Source organism: Megascapheus bottae, chromosome 18 (genome assembly GCF_031878675.1).
Source record: "Megascapheus bottae isolate mThoBot1 chromosome 18, mThoBot2.hap1, whole genome shotgun sequence".
Taxonomy (NCBI): Eukaryota; Metazoa; Chordata; class Mammalia; order Rodentia; family Geomyidae; genus Megascapheus; species Megascapheus bottae.
In genome coordinates, this window is record NC_143526.1 from 44,034,075 (window position 1) to 44,054,578 (window position 20,504).

General features: G+C 56.6%; 1 protein-coding gene across 1 annotated transcript in view; it reads right to left on the bottom strand.

Annotated features, from left to right (window-relative positions):
• Window positions 1-3,381: 3,381 nt before the first annotated feature.
• Window positions 3,382-20,504, bottom strand: part of Bmp7 (bone morphogenetic protein 7) — a 51,688-nt gene continuing 34,565 nt past the window's right edge. Inside the window, exons 3-7 of the mRNA XM_090352557.1 lie at window positions 18,973-19,121; window positions 10,771-10,968; window positions 6,776-6,852; window positions 5,636-5,746; window positions 3,382-5,252 (exon numbers count right to left, since the gene is read on the bottom strand). Of these exons, the coding sequence (XP_090208683.1) occupies window positions 5,103-5,252; window positions 5,636-5,746; window positions 6,776-6,852; window positions 10,771-10,968; window positions 18,973-19,121 (685 nt within the window). The 3' untranslated portion in view covers window positions 3,382-5,102. The remainder of the gene's footprint in view (window positions 5,253-5,635; window positions 5,747-6,775; window positions 6,853-10,770; window positions 10,969-18,972; window positions 19,122-20,504) is intronic.

The window sequence follows — 20,504 nt, forward strand, 5'->3', positions numbered from 1 at the left end:
GCACATGGGTGGTTGGCATGGGTGTATCCTTGCCTGTGCCAAGGAGGCTGCTCCCATCCCCCTTGCCAGGATGACCCAGGGGAGGACAGAGGATGGGCCCCTCGGAGCTGCCTTTCCCAGACGGCTTCTTTCCACTGGTTCTCTTCCCTGGGGCCGCAGGGCACAAGGTGTCTGCATGCCACGTGCCTTGCTTGGCATGTAGCCCTTGCTCACCTGCCATGTTCCTCCTGCATGGGGTGATGCCCATGCGACTCGCTCCCTCCTGGAAGCCAGGCACGGCTCTTCTTACCTGCTCCTGCCTGGTGCAGCTTCTTCCTCAGCGGCCCCTGTGAGTCCCCAACGATTCCATCACCACACGGTTCATGCAGGGGTGAGGCCTTTGGGCTCTGCTGTCCAGGGTGTGTCTTTCAGGCCTGCATGGCTCACACAGGTTCAGAATGTGCTTGGTGAGGAACACACCAGGCTAAATTGGACCCCACGTCCCTGCCCTGTCGGCACCCAGAGCAAGAGGAGAAGGTGTAGCCCTTGGCCAAATGCCGGTAATAAGTTCAAGACAGTCACCAGAGCCGGAGCCTGGGCCCTGGCCCTGGCTGGCGATGGCACAGGCCTGGCTTGTATGGGGCCAGTGGGGTGGGCTGGGGGGCTCCCCTCTGAGATGCGCGCCATACAGATGGTTCCAGGCTTTGTGTGTGGATTTGGGGCTTCATCACAATCTCATCATGCAGAGTGGCATCTGCAGGGGGCTGAGGAGAACCAGGGCCTGCCAGGGGAGCGGGGCTGGGCTCTGCAAGGCCCAGTGCATGCACTGCTGTCCACGCTGTCCACCGCCGTCCACCACCGTCCAAGCAGCTGCTGAAACCCCCGGGGTCTGGAGAGCTGTGTGTTTTCCTCTTCTACTTTTACTTCTTCAAACCTAGGACCAAAAGAGGCCAACTCCAAACTGCTGTGGAGCCCGAGCCAGGAGGTAGGGAAGCACGGGCGGAGGGGAATGGCTAAGGTGGCTGTGGGTGCTGTGGACAGGAGTGGGGGCAGGGAGAGGGGGTTAGAGAGTAGGGTTGGGCCGTGCTGGCTGTGCTCAGAACAGCCCCTGCACCTAGAAAGGCCCCTTAACCGGGGTCTGCCTATCCTAGGGTCTACCCTGAGTGCCAGCAAGGCCCCTCAGCCAGTCTGGAGAAGCACCAGGAAGTGATCAAGACCCTGGAGACCACGAGTGGAAGGAGGCTCCCAGAACAGGCATGTCCACCCCTGGTGCCCGGAGCCCAGCTGCTGCATCCTTGCACGGATCAGCCTGAATCCTGTGCTGGACCCCAAATGTAGCCAGCATCCAATGGGATGTACCAAGGGGGGCTGGCAAAGGCTCGAGGGGGAGGCAGAGGCTGGGTGGTGTGGCCACAAGCCAAGGGATGCCAGTGACAGGCAGGGAGGAGTCTCCAGACAGCCTGGCAGACAGGGATTGGGAGGCCAAGCCGGGAGCCAGGCCCCCCCCATCCCAAGCAGCCCCTGGAGATTCCCACCCAGGGGAGCCTACGGGGAACCCCAGGTTTGGGGTTTGGCTCCCTGGCCCAGCAGTTATTAGCTGGGGGACTCATGACCCCCATTGCCCTCTGTGCCCAGCAGCATTGGGCAGAGGGGTGAGGAAGTGGGACCTGGCAAGAGGAAGGCTGAGGATTCGACTGCGGACATGCCCACTGGGTCTGCCCGTGGCAGAGCGAAGCCACAGCGCTGGCTGTCCTGGAGCCGGTGCCTCTCCCACTGCAGGGTCAGGGCCACACACACGTGTGTCTCTACCAGGCTCTCAATGGCCGCTGGCCCTCATCTTTGTGAGAGGCCATAGGGCACTGTGGAGCCTGTGGCGTGGGCCGGTCCGTCCTCGCCCCCAGCCAAGAGCAGCAGGAGGGGGCAGGTGGCCCGCCTGGCTGACTGCTCAAGAGAAGACAGAGTTGGGGATTTTTTTTTTCACTTCTATCTTCTGATTAAAAAAAAAAATGTCGGCATTTTAAAAAATGTGTAAGCAATCCTGAGGGGAGTGAAGACCTCCTCGAGGCCACATCTGGACCTCGGGTCTGGGGCCTGGAAACGAGAACAAAGGCTAAATTGTACATCAGAACACTGACAGGAGAGTGTGGTAACCACAAGGCTGGAACTCGTTAGGCACAGTTGCAGAGCCAGAGTCAGTGCTGGGGGGTCAGTGTGGGAGCAGTCAGGACCAGAGGGGTCAATACCAGGGAGTCAGTGCTGGAGGGGTCAGTGCCAGAGGGGTCAGTGCCAGAAGGGCCAGTGCTGGAGGGGCAGTACTGGAGGGGTCAGTGCTGGAGGGGCAGTACTGGAGGGGCAGTACTGGAAGGGTCAGTGCTGGAGGGGTCAGTGCTGGAGGGGCAGTACTGGAGGGGCAGTACTGGAGGGGCAGTACTGGAGGGGTCAGTGCTGGAGGGGCAGTACTGGAGGGGCAGTACTGGAAGGGTCAGTGCTGGAGGGGCAGTACTGGAGGGGCAGTACTGGAGGGGCAGTACTGGAGGGGTCAGTGCTGGAGGGGCAGTACTGGAGGGGCAGTACTGGAAGGGTCAGTGCTGGAGGGGTCAGTGCTGGAGGGGCAGTACTGGTGGGGCAGTACTGGAGGGGTCAGTGCTGGAGGGGCAGTACTGGAGGGGCAGTACTGGAGGGGTCAGTGCTGGAGGGGCAGTACTGGAGGGGTCAGTGCTGGAGGGGCAGTACTGGAGGGGTCAGTACTGGAGGGGTCAGTGCTGGAGGGGCAGTCCTGGAGGGGCAGTATTGGAAGGGTCAGTGCTGGAGGGGCAGTGCTGGAGGGGCAGTACTGGAGGGGCGGCTCGATGCACCTATCAGGTCACCTATGTCACACTTCAGAGGCAGGAACCTGGAGCACACCCACCCCCAGCGGTGCAGCGGGGCCCCGTGCCTCCTCGGCCTGTCACAGCGGCCCCCGCCTGCCCCGGACTCCAGGACAGCCTCACACTGATCAGCGGCCGTGCAGTGGACCACGGTGGCTTTCACGTTTTGGGTGCACATCCCCCTCTTTCTGTTCTTGTGCCTCCCTTTTTATTGGGATGACTGAATCCTTCAACGATGCTAGCCGTAAACACGGCTCATTTACCCCCACCTCTGAAGCAGCTGCTGACAGCTGGGCTATAATTCAATCAAGGATCGTTGCAGTCAGAGCCTACCAGACCCACATTTGTAGCTTGGATGTGTCGCTGAGGCCCAGAGCCATGCACATCTGCAGTAAATATTGAGGGGCACTGGCTTCGCCCCGGGCCTGGACAACAGACATGTCAGCGCTGGGGGTCGAGGCAGTGTGCGGTGCGCTGAGAAAATCCAGGGTACACAGAATGAACCGACGGGCCAAGGACCACACCACACGTCTGCTTGTATTGCAAAGTCAAAACCCTTTTTATTCCATCTAGTCATACAGGGCCACTTTCTTAAACAGCCATGGGTACAACTGGCCCAATCGTTAATAAATAGACTTAAATAAGAAAACAAACAGGTTGTAAGAAAGCAAGCTCACTGTGCCTCAACAAGAATGCAAAGAGCGTTTCAGGGGAGCTTCAGATGGAAATAAATAATTTCTTTGTCTCAACTATTCACATGTTTAAACGTACACATGCTGACTGGAGGCGGGTCGGAGTGGTGTCTGTGGACAGGCAGGGAGCAGGAGAGATCGGCTAGCACACAAAGTGAGTCAAACAAAAATGCTGCCCTCACCCCATGTCTGCATGGCGTGAAGCCTGTCGCCCAAGGTACTGAAGAAGTAAAAATCAGAGGGTACAGTCAGAGCCCCAGGTTTCTGGGAGGCAACGCCACAGAGGTGGGGAAGAACTCCCAGTGGGCTAGACTCCACAAGGCCACCAGTCTTGTCTGGATAGCCTGTTTGTTCATGTGAATTCGGGAAACATGTATACAGGCTCCCCCAAGGCCTTGTGTTTGCAGCTAGGAGCTGCATCACTCCAGTTGAGACCCACTGACCAAGGCTGGGGAGGGGATGGGACTCGTTCCAAGAACCACATGAGAAATGCCACCCCAAACCCAGACATGTGGTCAAGTAGTCCTCTAGAACCTCTTGTCTGCAGCTGGCTGGCGTCACCCCTACACACTTGAGGCTCACCCACACTCATCCTCTCTCCCTCATTTTAAGGCACTGCCTTGTTGGCACCACCCAGCAATGAAGGTTAGAAAAAAGGAGTAACCGTGATGATGTCCCATAGAACCTGAGTCCAGGGCACTGCCGGAGAGAAGCCACAGCTGGACCCAGGCCAGAGGAGACCAGCACCTTATTCCCCGGGCCCAGGGGAGTCAGATGTCCTCTGTGTTTCCCAAGGTCAGTAGAAGCTGTGCACCCTGTGCCACTTGCTGTCATGTCCCTTCTGCAGGTTCTCACTCATCTTCTACCATGTATGAGCTGGGATGGAGGGGGGGAGGGAGGCAGGGTGCCCTGCCAGTGGGTAGAATGCACTGCCTTCCTCTGGCAGAGCTCCATGCTCTGACAAAGACACACTCCCTGCAGCCTCAGATCGAAGCCAAGCGGCAGAGGGGCCTCACTGTCCTCTGCCAGCCACAGCTTTCTGTTTACGGAATCAGAATAAACCAAGGAATGGAGATAGATTGTTGAGGAAACATACCTGTAACATCCTAGCCACTTTCATTCATTCGTTTTATTGTGACATTTATTAAAGTAACTTCCGCTCCGTCTCCCTTCGGCACGGACACCTCGTGCCACCCCCAGCTGCACCCTTCCTGCACACTGGGGCCACTGGGGGCCTACAATCCCTTGGGAAAGGAGTGAGCCGGAGCATGGCAGAGCCAGGGCTACACAGACAGTGACCTTGACCGGGCTGGTTTTCTTTGTCGACTGTTTTTCCTGCTTGCCTGGCAAAGTTCCTAAGATCTTGTCCACAGGTGAAAAACCAATCAAAGCTATTTGGTGCACACATCTTGAACACTCCAACCACAGCTAGCTGGGGAGGGGCGAAGTCCTGCGAGTGGCGTCTGGCACAGGGCCCCTGCCCAGGCAGAGTGAGGAGCTTCTGGGTAGCCAGGCACCTCGGATCCGGAAAAGCATGGCCCGGAGGGTGGGATTCCAGGAGGGTCTAGTGGCAGCCACAGGCCCGGACAACCATGTTTCTGTACTTCTTCAGAATGACATTAGAGCTGTCGTCAAAGTAGAGGACGGAGATGGCGTTCAGCTGGGTGGGCGCGCAGCAGGGCTTGGGCACCGTGTCCGGGTTGATGAAGTGGACCTGGAAAGACACGGACCGTGGCCTCCGTGAGGGGCATGCAGCCCCCCTCTGGCTCCTCTCAGAAATGAATGCCACCAGACAAGGCGGGAAGTGCCACAGGCCAGGCCCCTGGTTCCACGTGCATTTCCAATCCAACTCACTTCTGGGCTTGGGGTCAAGGAGTGCGACCCAAATCCCTGCTTCCAGAGCTCACCTCGGTGCCAGCGCCAGCACAGTGGAAGGGAGGTGGAGGCCGGCATTGCTCTGTGGCCAGCACCGTACGGCTTCCCTCATCGGGCCCCTACAGGGCTCCTGGCCGCCTCCCCCACGGGTCGCCTCTCCCGCAGCCCACCTCCCCCGTGGGCCTCCTCCCCGGTGGGCTGCCCCGGGTGTGCGGCACCCACCAGCGTCTGCACGATGGCGTGGTTGGTGGCGTTCATGTAGGAGTTCAGGGGGAAGGCACATTCTCCCTCGCAGTAGTAGGCCGCATAGCCCTCAGGTGCAATGATCCAGTCCTGCCAGGGAAGGGACCACAGGCAGCCAGGCCCAGGTCAGGCCCACAGACCTGAGAAGGCGCTGCTCTCCTGAGCCACCCGCCTCCCTCCAGGGGCAGAGCAGGGCCCAGCGGAATGGGTGTGGCTGGTCATAATCCCAACAGAATGAAAGCTAAAGGCAAGTGCCACCGGGCTGGGCCAAGGCAGAAAGCACACACGTGTGGTAGCTATGCTTCCCAGACAGCAGGGGAGAGACGGTGCCAGACGGATCTAATCTAGAAAGACCCCTTGGACTCTCTCCTTGGCCTCTCCCATCAGACTCCTCTACTTGGCTCCACACTGGACTCTCGTACTGGACTGGACTTCCCTGGTTCTCCACGGAGCTACCACATAGAGACCAGCACAAGGTACCCCACGAGCTCATAGCATTTGAGCTCTGGGTGGCCGTCACGTGCTCATCCAGGGCTGTACACAGGGCCCCGAAGATCACCGTGCTGAACAGCAGCTGCTGATGGACGGGAAGAAGACCCGTCAGGCTGGGGCCCCTCGTCCCCCGCCTCCCTCTGAGAGGATGCAGAGGAAGGGGCTATGTGCCCACGATGTGGTCCTGCCAGCACACCGCGCCTCCCCTGAGCTGTCAGAGGAAGGGTGGGGGGCCAGGGCAGAGGGGAACCGGCTGTGTCCGCCCTCCCACACGGGCACCACCACGCGAGTGGAAGCAGAGGTCATAGGGTGGCGGAGCAAGCCAGGGTCGTGGAGAAGCTTCCGAGTCCACAGTGTTGAGTTCCTAGCTGCGCCAGGGCCCAGGCCCACTTTTGCTCTTGGGTTTCAGGGATAGCGCCATACCCACAGCCTTATTCTCCCCTGCCAGCCCACGTGGCAGCTGGGCATGCGCTGGCCACCAGGCTGATCCAGTCCCCACTCACTGCACCCGGGGAGGCAGCCCACCACCTGGACCACACCAAAACCCCAGTGAGCCTCAGAGCCCACCAGCCCTTGCCTGCCCTTGCCTGCCTTTACCAGCCTTTATCTGCCCTTACCAGCCCTTACCTGCCACCCCAGGTCTCGGAAGCTGACGTAGAGCTCATGCTTCTTGCATGCCTGCCTCTGGTCACTGCTGCTGTTTTCTGCGTTGTCGGGAAGAGACAGGTGCACACGTGGTCAGAGCCCCTCCCGGGGAAGAGGCCCGGCCAGGCTGGAGGGAAGATCTCCTGCCCAGACGCCAGTGCTGTGGCCTGAACACCTACCCATCTCCACCCAGCAGACCCCAGCAGGAGAGGGCCCCATACCGCACCCCTCACTACCGTCCAAGGCCAGGGCACCTCCGGGATCCTTTGTTGACATTACTTCTTTTTGTTTTGTTTTGTTTTTGGCTAGTCCTGGGCAGACATTACTTCTTTTATACACACCAGGGCTGTTTTGTTTTCCAGTACTGGGGATTGAACTCAGCACCTGGAGCTACCTCTTGGGCCATACCATGCCCGGCCTTTTACTCTTATTTTACTTCTTAGAAAGTATACGGCTGGGGCCGGGAGTTTGGCCTAGTGATAGAGTGCTTGCCTAGCATGCACAAAGACGTGGGTTCGATTCCTCGGTACCACATACATAGAAAAAAACCAGAAGTGGTGCTGAGGCTCAAGTGGTAGAGCTCTAGCCTTGAGAAAGTCCAAGGACAGGGCTCAGGCCCTGAGCTCAAGCCCAGGCCTAGATTTTGCTAAGCTTTTGTGGGGGCTGGCCTCGTGGTGATGCTTGCCCTCTGAGCACCTGGGATCACAGGTCTGTGCCACTACACCTGACTTTATACACCAGTTGTTTCTGTTTGTTTTGCTTGGCTTTTTGGGTTGATGGAACTCAGGGCCTTTCGCCTACTAAGAAGGAACTCTACCATTTGAGCCATGTCCCGAGCCCTCTTGTTCTTTTCTGTTTCGGTTTGATTTTGGAAGTGGTCTTGTGTTTTACTCAGGGCTGGCTTTAGACCACAGCCCTGCACCCAAGTCTTCTGTTCCAGGTGTCATGCCTGGCTGATTTGCTGAATGAATTCTGCTAACTTTTTGCCCAGGCTGGCCTCAAACCACAGTCCCCTGCAGTGATCTGGTCGGGGCAGGAGGTGGTGGTAAAGAGGACGGCGCCCTCACCACTGCCAAGAGAAACTAGAGGGCTGCGAGGCCAAGTCCTCAAGGCCTTTCCTCACTAGAGGCACAGGCTTTCTAGATGCAATTTGTAAGCACTCAGAAAAACTGCAGGCTGTCTGATGCCTGCACATGCTCACACTGCACTCCCTCCTGCACACGCACGCGCACACACACTGCAATTCCCCTCCACCCTATACATGCACACAACACACTGCACTCCCCCCTCCCCTGCACATGCTCACACTGCACTCCCTCCTGCACACACACGCACACACACACACACACTGTACTCTCCCTCTACCCTGCACACGCACACACTACAATCCTCCTTCCATCCTGTACACTCACACACTGCACTATCCCTCCTCCTCCACACTGCACATGATAACACTGCACTTTCCCCTCAACCCTGCACACACATTGCACTTCCTCCCCCACCACCCTGCACACACTGCACTTTCCCCCTCCCCTGCACATGCTCACATTGCACCCTCCCCTCAACCCTGTACACACACACTGCACTCCTCCTTCCACCCTGCACACACACACACACACGCACACATGCATGCTCGTGCGCTCGCGCGCTCGCTCGCTCTCTCTCTCTCTTTCTCTCTCTCTCTCTCCTCCTTCCACCGTGTTTACCACACACTGCACTATCCCTCCTCTGTCCACACTGCACTCTCCTCCACCCTGCCCTGCATTGAGGGACTGGGGTCTTCTTGACCACACTTATCTTCCTCTCCCGGACACTCTCCACAGCTGTCTGTTATACTCAGAACCTTCAAGGTCCTCACAATGGCCTCTTCCTGGGCTCTGAGTGTGTTCTCTGGATCTCCACTGTCCTGGAGAGACTGAAGCTCCCGAGACTCACCGGGTAGACTTCTCAGAGCAAAGCCCCTGGAATGCCAGCTCCCCTCCCCTACAGCCCAGCACCCCCTTGAGAAAGCCCTGCTGAGCTGAAAATCAGGACAGCACACGCACGTGGCTGCCACCCTGCAGGTCATTTGGTTAAAGGGGCCAACTTCCAGGGAGCTGGGCCCCAAACAGGACCAGGGACCAGGCAGGCCCTCCACCCCAGGCCATGCCATCTAAGGAACAGTGAGAACTGGGGGCAAGAGGTGGCCTCCACAAAAGACTTCTGTAGCAGTGGCATGCCAGAGCCTGTGTCCTGAGGGCTCCACACAAAGGCTGCAAGGGGAGAGAACTCAACTTGTGTGGCCCCACAGCCCGGGGGTGGGGGGCAGGGGGGCACTTCCACTGCTCAGGGCTGCGCGGGGCGGGACACTTCAAACACTCAGGGCACACCCATGCATGCAGGCCAGACTCAGAGCCCAGGGTGCCGCCCAGACCCAGCTGGATTTCAATTAAACTTCCAGGCAGGGCTGAGAACTTACAAGCCCAGGGCTCTGAGATACACAGGAAGGAGGCCAATTCCAAGCCCAGGAAGAGCTGCTGTGTAAGGCGGTGGGGGGTCCATCCTGGGGGGCTGATGGATCCCCCAGAGGGCCCGCAAGGATGCTGGGTTAAGTTGGGCTAAAGCTGGGGTTGTTCTGTCTCCCCGCTCTCAGCGCACACCTGGCAGGGCTGTGAGATGTGGGGGGCATGGCTGGGATGGGGGGATCTGGAGGGCTTACAATAGCTTCTAATAGTCTCTGGGTCCTGAGCTCTCCCCACCACTCCCCCGGTGCCCTCCTGCTCCCTATCTTTGGTACAATCTCACAGGGCACAAAACTTCCACCTCATCTAGGGATGAATGTCCAAGATGCAGCTCCCAGGAAAATCTCCACTCACCACCTTCCAGCCACCACAGCCTCAAAATGCCACAAAAACCTCTTGCCACAGATGTGTATGCCTGCTGGGCCTCCAGCCAGCAGCAGCAGGACCTGCCCGGCCTGGCTCAGGGCTCTGAGCTCACTGCCCATGGAGTCTGGTCGCACGCACAGCGCAGGTGGCTGCACCCCTGGAGACCCCTGGGGCCTGTCACCACACAGACATGGCCGATGACCCGTCAGCCCTTCCAGTGGCTCCTTGGGTTGGCCTCCCCTCGGTTCCACCATGGAACCCCAGGCCAGGAGCCTGGCATACAGAGGGTCCCCAAATAGGAAGGGGCTCAGGTGGTTCTGAATTTGGATTTTGCATTTTTGAAGTTAAAAAAAAAAGATTCCACCTTCCAGAAAAGAAACCACAGGAAATCTCTGCCCACACTCAGGCCACTTAGCTCCGTATGGCTGGAAGAATGGGTTAAGGCAGCATCTGGCCTTGCCCCTCCACCATGAGTGTGAGTGCCGAGAGGGTGACTGCCCACCTGAGCGTGCCCGCGGGAAGACCCCACCCTGGCCCTCCACAGAACCTTCATGTTGCTTATGGTTGAGAAGGGTTAACCTCCATCTTTAATGAGTTTACCTTACAGTAATAAAACATTTCAAATAAGACTAAACGGGTTAAAAAAAAAAAAGCTTTCATTCATACTGACCCAGTATTTACATGGCTCACGTTTCATTTTTGTTCTGATGGTCCTGGGATTTGAACTCAGACCCTCTCTTCAACTAGCCACCATGCTCAGCCCAAGTTTCACACACTTTTCATTTTAAGAAATAAAATAGCCTCCTCTCCTGATGCTCTGAAGGAGGGACCCCCCCTCGCCTGAAGCCACCGCCTCTTTGCATGGCTCCCCTTCACACCAGGCAGAAGGCGTTGGTAAAGCCACTGTTCTGTCCGTTTAGAACCAGACACAAGGGTACCTTGTCCTATGCATGTTCTGCTATTTTCGCATCTCTAGATTGACTTACCATGTTGAACAGGAAGCGACTTGGGGTTTGTTGAAGAACAGACTCCCAGAGGCCCTGGCTGCGTCTGAGGGAGGCACTCTAGTCCTCCACCGGCAGCGCTCCCGCCCCCGCAGGCCCGGCCTACCTGCCACGTTGGCCAGCCTCAGCGCCTCCTGGTTCTTGGGTGTCTTGGAGCGGTTCTGGCTGCGCTGCTTCGCCCCCGTGGAGCGGGTGCTGCGGAGATGGACCTCTGTCGCCTTGAAGAAGGCCACCATGAAGGGCTGCTTGTTCTGGGGCCCATGCCGCCCGATCAGCCCCGCCAGCTTGGGGTTGATGCTCTGCCCTAGACGGGGAGCAAGAAGGCACAGAACTGTGGGCTCGGGGCAGGGGAGGGAGCCGAGGGCAGGGTGGACACCCGGCATTGGGTTCACACCCCTCACAAGCATGCTCTCTGCACCAGGGAGGGCGCCCAGTCCCAGGGCTTCCATGGGGGGGGGGGGTGGCAGCAAGCATGCCATGTGGGGACCCAATGGGAATAAATATGTGCATGGAGAAAGGCTAGACAGGAGGAGTGGCCAGGGAGCCAGGTCAAGGTTTTAATGACGATGGCACAAGCAGACCAGGCCCAGGGACCAGCAAAAGCAAACGCCTGGTGGTGGGGCAGAGGGCGGGGTCCAGGAGTCCCAGGGCCCAGGGGAACAGGGCAGCTGCTGAGGGGTGGCTGGGCCCACATGCCATCTGGCCCTGTGGGCAGCAGTGGGCGCTTGCCTGGTATTTGCTGGGTGGACGCTGTCCCCCAAACTCAGGCCATCGAGAGGCTCATAGATGGCTTGCTTTGCAAGCAGAGTCCCTGCAGGTGCGATTCCTGGGCCAAGGACAGGTGTCCTTGAGGAAGGTCATGAAAGGACACGGTGGCCCTGACCCACACAGGAAAATGGAGGCTGAGAAGAGCTGCTGGAGGCACAGTAATGGGACGAACTCTAGAACTTCACACTTCTTAGGCAGATGCCTTGCCACAGAAGCACACTTGCAGCCTTTTGGAAATAGGGCCTCTTGTTTATGCCCAGGACCACGAGCCTCCTATTTAGAACTTCTGTGTCGCTCGGGTGAAAGGTGGCAACACTGCACCCAGCTCTATACTGGGTGAGATGAGGTCTTCTGACTGTTTTGCCTCGGCTGACTTTGAATTGCAGTCTTGGGTTCCCACCTCACAAGTAGCTCGGGGTTACAGGCAGGAGCCACTGCACTCAACTCCACGTTGGTTTTATGAACCCGTACTTGGAATTTGCGTGGGTTTTGAAATAAGAAGAGTCACGGGAAGCTGTGAACACACACAGGAGGTCCTGTCACCCCAGATTACCCCGCTCCCGGCCAGGGGTGAAATCTAAGATGGCAGAGTAGGGGGTCGGTGGGTTTTATGTGAGGAGAAAGGAGAAAGGATGGGGCTTTCTGAGGAACCTCAAGCTGTGAGACTCTCACCTGGAAGAAGGGAGGGCCTACCTGCCAATGTGAGGACCCTGGGGCTGGGCTGGGGAGAGGAGAATGGGCAAGAACACACCTGGGCTCTGTGGGTACAGTCGGAGCTCTTATGTGGCACCCACTGGGCAGAAGTCCCAGCCAGTGAGTGGCACTCAGGGCTCAGGCCAGTTCCAGCTCCCGTCTGCCCCTCTTTTAGCACTCACACCAGGCTCAGAGCATAACCACAAAGACCAGCCCAGGGCTGTGGCCTGGCCAGCAACAACTCCTCAGCTGGAAAAAGGGTTTACAGCCAGAGACTGGACAAGCTCCAGCGCTGACAGCTGAGCCCAGGTGACCTTTCTCCCACTGGAAGGCCAAGGCGTGCAGCAGAGACTGTGCAGCTGAGGCAGTGCCCTGTAGGGAAGGATCTGAAGGGTGGATAGGGTTCCCAGGAAGCCATGAGGTTTCAGGAAACAGAAGGAAGGGTGGATGAGGCAGAGGTCTGAGCCATGGACTCAGGATGGATTCTCTACCTATGATGAGGTTGCTGTAGATACAAGTTCAAGGTCATGGCTGTGGCAATGATGACTGCTCCCAACGGAAAAAAAGGAAAGATGGAGTCCAAGTCTATTTGCACATCACAGAACAAGCCCAGAGAGGTTGAATGACATGCCTAACAACACTCAGCTTGGCATAGTGCAATGGAATCTGAACCCACACCACACTGACAGAGAGTCAGGACGCCCCCCTCGGCCCCCACCAAGCCAGATGAGAGAGGCAAAGGCCAGCAGAGATGATAGCTCATTTGGAAAGAACTTCCGGTCTTCCAGACCAGTCCGAGAGCAAGGAGTCCAGCTCCAGAGACCAGCTCAGGGCCAGGGGGTCACTTTGGTTTTTATAACAGTGAGCATTTAAGAGGATGTTTCCCTGCCCCCCATCCCCAGTTTTACCTTGCCCCCTCCCCCCACCAATGCCTGGCTTTTCTGCATTCTTGAGCGGGGTTTCCTCAAGTTCATCCATCTATAACGCGAGAGGTTCTATAAAATAAACTATTAAAGCTGAGCCCCCAGGAATTGCTGCGCCCCCCTGGAAGGCTTTTACAAGGAGCAATATAAAAATGCCTGGTCTGAAAGCCGACGCTGGCGCAGACCCTGCCCGGCCCTCGAGGGGCGGAGGCCGCTGTCCGCACAGAGGCCCTGGCTCGGATCACCCCTCAGGTGAGGACAGACGCCAACCCCTGGCACCAAATCTGGGCAGAGATCCAGGATGTCTAGTCGGAGGTCCAAAGGACCACTTCAGGATGAAAACGGGCAAGGCACCAGGGACAGAAGACAGACAGGGTACCCGGGCTGACGGTCACACACACACACGTCACCCAGTGAGCACCCATCCGTGTTGGGGTGGGGACTCTGATGACAGCTGCAGGTGAGCCACGCTGCCCCTCACTCCCTGATAGCCAGCTCCAACACCAGAGCCACTGGACCCACAGGAGGGCAGCGGGAGGACCGTGGTGGTGACCGTGGAGGGGTGTCTCTCCCATTGCCACGGGGAAGGGGAAACAGTTTTGTCCTCTCCCCACTGCTGCAACTGCACCCCATCTGTGACCACCAGAGATGTCTCTAGGCCTGCCCCCAGAGAGGAAAAAGTCCTCCACGGAGACTTCCCTGTGCAGTCTAAGGATCTGTTGTTGTTCTGTTTTTACAGTAGAAAAGTTTTGGATCTGAGGCCTTGTTCCCTCCAGGCAAGGGCCCTACCACTTACTGCCCCCTCCTAGCTCTTTTATGGTTAATAATCTGTGTGTACATGCATGCACATGGGTCCTGGGACTTTGACTTCCAGGCGTGGGTATGTCCCTCAACTTTTGTGCAAAAAGCTAGTGCTCTGCCACTTGAATCTCGGTGGTTAATTGGAGATAAGAGTCTCATGGACTTGCCTACCTGGGCAGGCTTGGAAGCGTGATCCTCTGATCTCAGCCTCCTGAGTAGCTAGTATTACAGGCGTGAGCTGCCATGTATCAGGCTTATCCTTGACATTTAAATCTAAAATCAAAATAAGCAACTGCATGCTGCTAACTAAGGCTGATGCCTTGTAACCATAAGAGACAAGACAGTTCAGTTCTTCCCTTATCGATTTATTTATTTTGAGACGGTCCGGGTTTCACTGTCAACCCCGGGCTGGCCTGGGGTCTTCCTACTTCCTGCTCCCACGTGCTGGGATTACAGGTTTGTGGAGTCACACCCAGCCTTATTTTTGTTTTAACGCTCTCAAAGAAGGTCAACAGAGGTTATTGCAGGAATTTTTTTTCTTTGTGGTGTTAATGATGATATTATAATGTCTCAGCCTTGCTTCATAACTTCAACTATTTGCTTTGATTTTCTGTATTTAAGTATGCAGCAGAGTCAGGCTTGGTAGCACAGGTCTGTAATCCCAGCACTCAGGAAGTACAGGCAGGAGGATCATAAGCTCTAGGCCAGCCTAGACTATATAGCAAGTCCAAGTCCAGCCTGGGTTGCATAGTAAGTCAAAGAAGGACTGGGGTGCCCTGGACCGGTGGACAGCAGGACCGAGGCCCCTGGTCAGAAGCAAGCTTTCCTTGGCTAAGGCCTGCACCTCAACCTTCCCTCCAGGAAATGAGACACCTGTCTGAAGAGAAGAGCGAGTGGCGAGTGCAGTCAACAGCCCAGGGTCCCACTGACATGAGATGGCACTTCACCCCCGTGCCACGTGCCAGGTGCCACATGCCATGTGCCATGGAGGTATGGGGAAAAGGACCCCCCAATCTAGGAGACAGAACGTGCCTGGATGTGACATGCCTATGGAGTCTTCAAACATGGGGCAGCTACCCAAGGCCTGGGCAGCCTTCCACAGGGAGTGGAAAGGGGAGGGGTCTAGGGGACGGGGGGGGGGCAGATTGAAGCCTGGATTGCAGGCGGCTCCTGGCACTGCCAGCTGACCCAGTGCCCCAGGCCGCCCCCAGGTTCTTCTGAAGATCCCAGATCACAGGCAAAGAGACGAATCAGGACTCGGGAAGGAGGAGAGGCCACCCACCCACAGAGAGGGTGGCACTCCTGGCTTATTTTCCAGGCTCAGGGCCATCACCATTCCTCTGAGGCCCACAGTGTAAGAATGTTCCTCATTAATTGTGGGAAACAGATGAATTCCAGCCACTGCCCTGGATGGACCAAGGACCAAGTGGTAAGTGAGAACGTGGCTGACTGACCCAGTGGCCACTCTGGCCAGCCTGCGAGGACAGATCCCAGGACAGAGCTCCCCGGAGTTTCCAGACACCAGAAGTGAAGTGACTACAACAGGTCCAAGCCCCTCGAGTCAAATGGGCTTGTGGATGGCACCATGCCCCGGACCTGGCTCAACGCCGCCACGGGCAAGCAGCCCACCTCCACACGCACTGCCAAGCACTGGATGCCCAGATGAGAGAGGAAGGACGTGTGCTCCTGCATGCCACAGCAGAGGGCACACCCATGTAACACGTATGTGTGCCAGGTCAGCTGCAGGGAGGGGTGGGGAAGGGGGCCAGGAGATGGGCAGCAAAAGCCAGCAAGGTGCAGGAGAAGCTGTCCCTGAGGAGTGGTGGGCAGATGACGACAGGGTCCTCAGGTTAGAGGCTGATGGATACCATCCTCCTGGGCCTGCAGTGATGTCCTCGGTGACGAGGGACAGGAAGGGAACCTCTGAACCAGGACAGGAGCCGTGTGTACAGACACAGGGCCGGCCAAGCCCAAACAGCTCCCCTGGCCACAGCAGGCTGCGGGGGTGGGGACCGGAGGGCAGCAATGGTCCACACAGCCTTGACTTCTCCATGTGTCCCCTGCCCACTGTCCATCTCCTCCCACAGGAGTAAAGATGCTGCAGGAGCAGGGTGGGGTCAGCATGGCTCCCATCCAAGCAGGCAGTGCCCAGGGCCAATAGTACCTTGACGGGACTCTGAAAGGTCTCTTAAGTCCAGCAAGGTAAAACACGCCGGTAATCCCAGCTTCTTGGGAGGGACAGGTGATCAAGTCCAGGCCCCCCTCAGAAAAGTTATCAAGACCACCAAAGCCAAAGTCCACCTGGAGGCTGGGCCCAGGGCCTCGTGGAGACCCAGCACACACATAGGCGAGGATGCAGAGCCACAGCAGTCTACGGACTCAGGGTCCCCTCTCTGCTTCTGCCCAGTCCAGGCCAGTGCTCCCTTCATCACCAGTGACAGCTCGGGAGACAAGACCACAGCCTCACCCCTCCCCTGCTGTCTGGTTTCCTCCCAGAGGCCTCCCCCTACATGGTGGGCATGGGGCTGGGGGTTCCCTGACCAGGTCCCCTGCAGCTGTGGCAGAGGCGGCAGGAGGGCTGCAGCTGGCAAGTAGGGAACGGGCTCTGAGCACCTCCTGGGTGGTCCTGGAAGGGCACCTCTGATCCGGGGCCTCCCCCAGGACCAGATGGGAAGGAAGTGAGTACACAGGCCTCCACGTTTGTCACAGGCAGACGGGACCTGGCACTGGGCTTCGGAAGTAAGCTGCAGCACTGGCGCAAGTCTGGAGAGGAAGCAGAGGCCCAGACGGCCACCGGCTCAGAATATGGGTAGACACCTGGGAGCCCCTCTCTGCCACCCAGATAATACCCCTCCTCCCTTCCCGACACACCCTGGGGCCCTGCCACCCCTCTGGCCAGGGTCACAGAGTGGCACACCAAAGGATCCCTGAGTCAGGCTGGTAGAGCCTCGGCCCAGGTGCACTAGCAGCCAGTGGCTCAGGGCCGGGCACATAGTAGGTGGTTTCTGATGGACAGGACATCATCTGTCCTCTATTGGAGCAACCAGGACGGGCAGGGGTGCCGATGGTGGGGCACAAAGGAGAAGCCCCTAAATCCACAGAGACTGTGAGAGGTGCCACCTTGTCAAACCCAGCCTACTACGAGTCATGCGTGGGGTTTCCCAGACAGTGTGTGCAGGATTCACAGGGGAAAGAGCACCCCGCCCCACCCCGGCCCCGCCCACTGACAGCCCTAGGTCAGGGTGTCCAAGCTCTCCTGGATGGAGCCTGGGCAAGTGACAGCGGTCTGGCCATCGCCAGGGACCTTCAGGGAAGGCAGGCTCCTTCTGTACCCCAGACTTGCTTCTGTGGGGCTTCCTGTGCCAATTAAGGTACTATCTGTATTTGACTCCTTTGTTTTTATACATTTTTAATTCCGTCTCCACTCAGACTGCCAATGAGAACTGTGCCAGTGATATTGTGAGCTACCATGGTGGGACAGCAGGGACAGTTTTCAGTTATCAACAGTCATACCTGCCTGGCTGAGGCATATTTTGTTTTCCCTTTTTCTCTTTCTTACTTTCTTTCTCTCTCTTTCTCTCTCTCTCTCTCTCTCTCTCTCTCTCTCTCTCTCTCTCTCTCTCTCTCTCTCTCTCTCTCTCTCTCTCTCTTTCTTTCTTTCTTTCGCAATACTAAGGTCTGAACTCCAGGCCCCATACTTGCTAGGAGGCAGGTGCTTCACCACTTGATTCATGACCCCTAGACCTTTTTGCTCTAGTTACTTCTCAGACAGGGTCTTGTATTTTTGTTCTAGTCAGTCTGGACAGCGATCCTCCAGTTTGTGCTTCCTGTGCAGCTAGAATGATAGGTGTTATTACCAAGACAAGTTTTTCATTAAGATGGAGGTCTTAGGAACCTTTTGCCTGGGCTGGCCTCAAATCATAACCCTCCCAATCTCTGTCTCTGGAACAGTTGGGATTACAGGTGTGAAGTCACCCAGCTCAGTCAAAGTCCTTCCCCTGTCAACCCATGAAATCTCCTAACAACCCAATAAGCCCCTTACCACCTGCATGTGGACGTGATAGAGCCAAGGCTCTGCCAGGTTAGGAGAGCTGTCCAAAGTCCCACAGAGAGGGAGGCAGGGTAACCTACAGACCTGCAATCACACTCTATATGGGCATAAAACACAGAAATCTTAAAACAAACATGGACGCCTCTCTATGGTGGGCAGGACCAGTCTCTAAGAGAAGCTGTCAGACGGAGGACAGTGGACACACTGTGACTCATTTGTGAGAAGAAAAGATGCCGTCACGTCAATGGCAGAGCACATCCCTGAAAGTGAGCCCGGAGACAGGAGCTGCCTTGGGAAATGAAACTCCACAGCAAGGGAGAAGGAAGTCGGAGGGAACTCATTTACTGTTGCGCATTCCCATAATGTCTGTTTATGTAGCCATAGGCAAGTACGTACTTCCTAGTCCAGCATAAGTGGTGGAGAAAATTCTTAAAACCAGTGGCAGTAAAAAGCCAAACACAGTATCAGTCCCTATTTAATGAGAAACATGCTTTGGGGCCAGAAGAAATGGGTATATCCCCACCCCTCCAGTTCTCACTCACTTCCTGTCTGCCTAGACAGACTGTGTTGGGAGAGGAAGAGGCTGGCAGGCGGGGGCTATCTGCTGATGGATTCTTGACCCTCAGGTCGAATGTGGAAGAAACAACTACCTTGAGAAGTGCAGAAATGGACACAACTGTCCATGCAGGACAATCTAGGTGGCCCTGGCCTCTGGTGAGTAAGTGGCTAGCATGCCACTGCCCATGCCCAGTGTCAAGTCGCTCCCAATCGGTGTCCAGAAGTCACACTGCCATGCACAGTGTCACGTCTGAGCTCCAGTCCATGTGCACCAGGTCTGGGTGGCCAAGAGTGTGCACTTCTCACGGGAGGAGAGCCACACACAGGACACCGCCCTGGCTGGCACTGAGCCACCCAGCCCATCTATGGTCCCTATGTGAGGGACAGAGGCTGGGCATTAAGTCCAAGTGGGGAGGGGGAGAGAGCATGGAGGTCTGTATGTGCACGGAGACCCACCCCAGATCCAGGGCCCCTGGGTGTCCTGGGGCCCATGTGGCAGTGGCCACAGACTCACCATGCAGAGTCTCCACCGAAAGCTGAAGGCCTAGATTGTGTCGAGGGTTGACCACCCAGTGGTTGCTAGTGGCAGTGATGTCAAACACCAGCCAGCCCTCCTCAGAGGCCCACAGGGTGCGACTGTCCAGCAGGAAGAGGTCCGACTCCCTGGAGAGAGCAGAGACAGCACCAGGTTAGCTGGCACAGCACCAACCCCCAACCACCAGCCACTTATAGAAGGGGAGCCCCACAGAATGGGGGCAGGATGGGATGGGGGAGGCAGGGGCACCACCAGCCCCACAGCAGGGAGAGGGAACAGGGACACACAGGGAGGACAGGAAGGGGGCTGCCACCAGGCCATGTGGCCCTAGCAGTGATTGGGGCTTCTCAGCAGGGGGTGTTAGCCTGCAAGCTGCCGGAAGCCCCCCAGAGACAGAAAGTGGCCTGTTTCTAGGGCTCTGCACACAGTAATCCTCTCGATCTTGGGTTACAAGGAGCAACTGTTACTCGTCCAAGGTCACTTAGCCAGGATGCTGCCGGGCTGGAAGACAGCCCACACAGCCAAGCACCCCTGCCAGGAGCTCTGCCTTTTTCTCTTTCCTTCCCTCTCTCCTTTGTTTCCTTCCTTCCTCACTCTCTTCCTCTTTCCTTCTCTTTTCTTTTCTTCTTACTTTATGTGTATAGTCAGGGCTTTAACTCAGGGCTTCACATTCTCACCAGGCTTGTTTGCTCACAGCTGGTACTCTACCACTTGAGCCACCACTCTAGTCTGGAATTTTTCTGGCTCATTGGAGATGAAATCTCAGACTTTTCTGTCTGAGCTGGCTTTGGACCTCAATTCTCAGACCCCAGACTCCTAAGCGGCTAGGATTACAGGCTGAGCCCCCCAATATGTGTGGCTTATCCATACAGCTCTCTCACCAGGACAGAAGCTGGTCTGGACTGACTTTATTAAGAGAAGTAAAGAGTGCAGGCTTTAGTTCTTTCCCTTACTTTTTTTTTTTTTTTTGCCAGTCCTGGGCTTGAGCTCAGGGCCTGAGCACTGTCCTTGGACTTTCTCAAGGCCAGAGCTCTACCACTTGAGCCTCAGCACCACTTCCGGCTTTTTGCTATGTATGTGGTACCGAGGAATCGAACCCAGGTCTTCGTGCATGCTAGGCAAGCACTTTAACCACTAGGCCAAACTCCCGGCCATCCCTTACTTTTTGTAGTAGCAAATTAGGAAAATCACAATTTGCCCTATGGATAGGTGGACAGGTGAGTGGGGAGGGGGTTGGATAGTTGGATGGGCAGATGGACAGACAAATGGATAAATGAACAGATGGAAGGATGGATGCTTGAATAGATGTATGGATGGGTAGATTATGGACGGATGGATGTTGGATTGGATGAATGAATGGGTAGATAGGTGAATGGATAAGTGGATGGGTGGGTGGATGGATGATGAATGGATGGATGAATAGGTAGGCAGATGAATAGACAGGTGGGTGAATGAGAAGCTGTCCTGACAGACTAATGGACAGATGGATAGATGGAGTAGACAGGTAGATA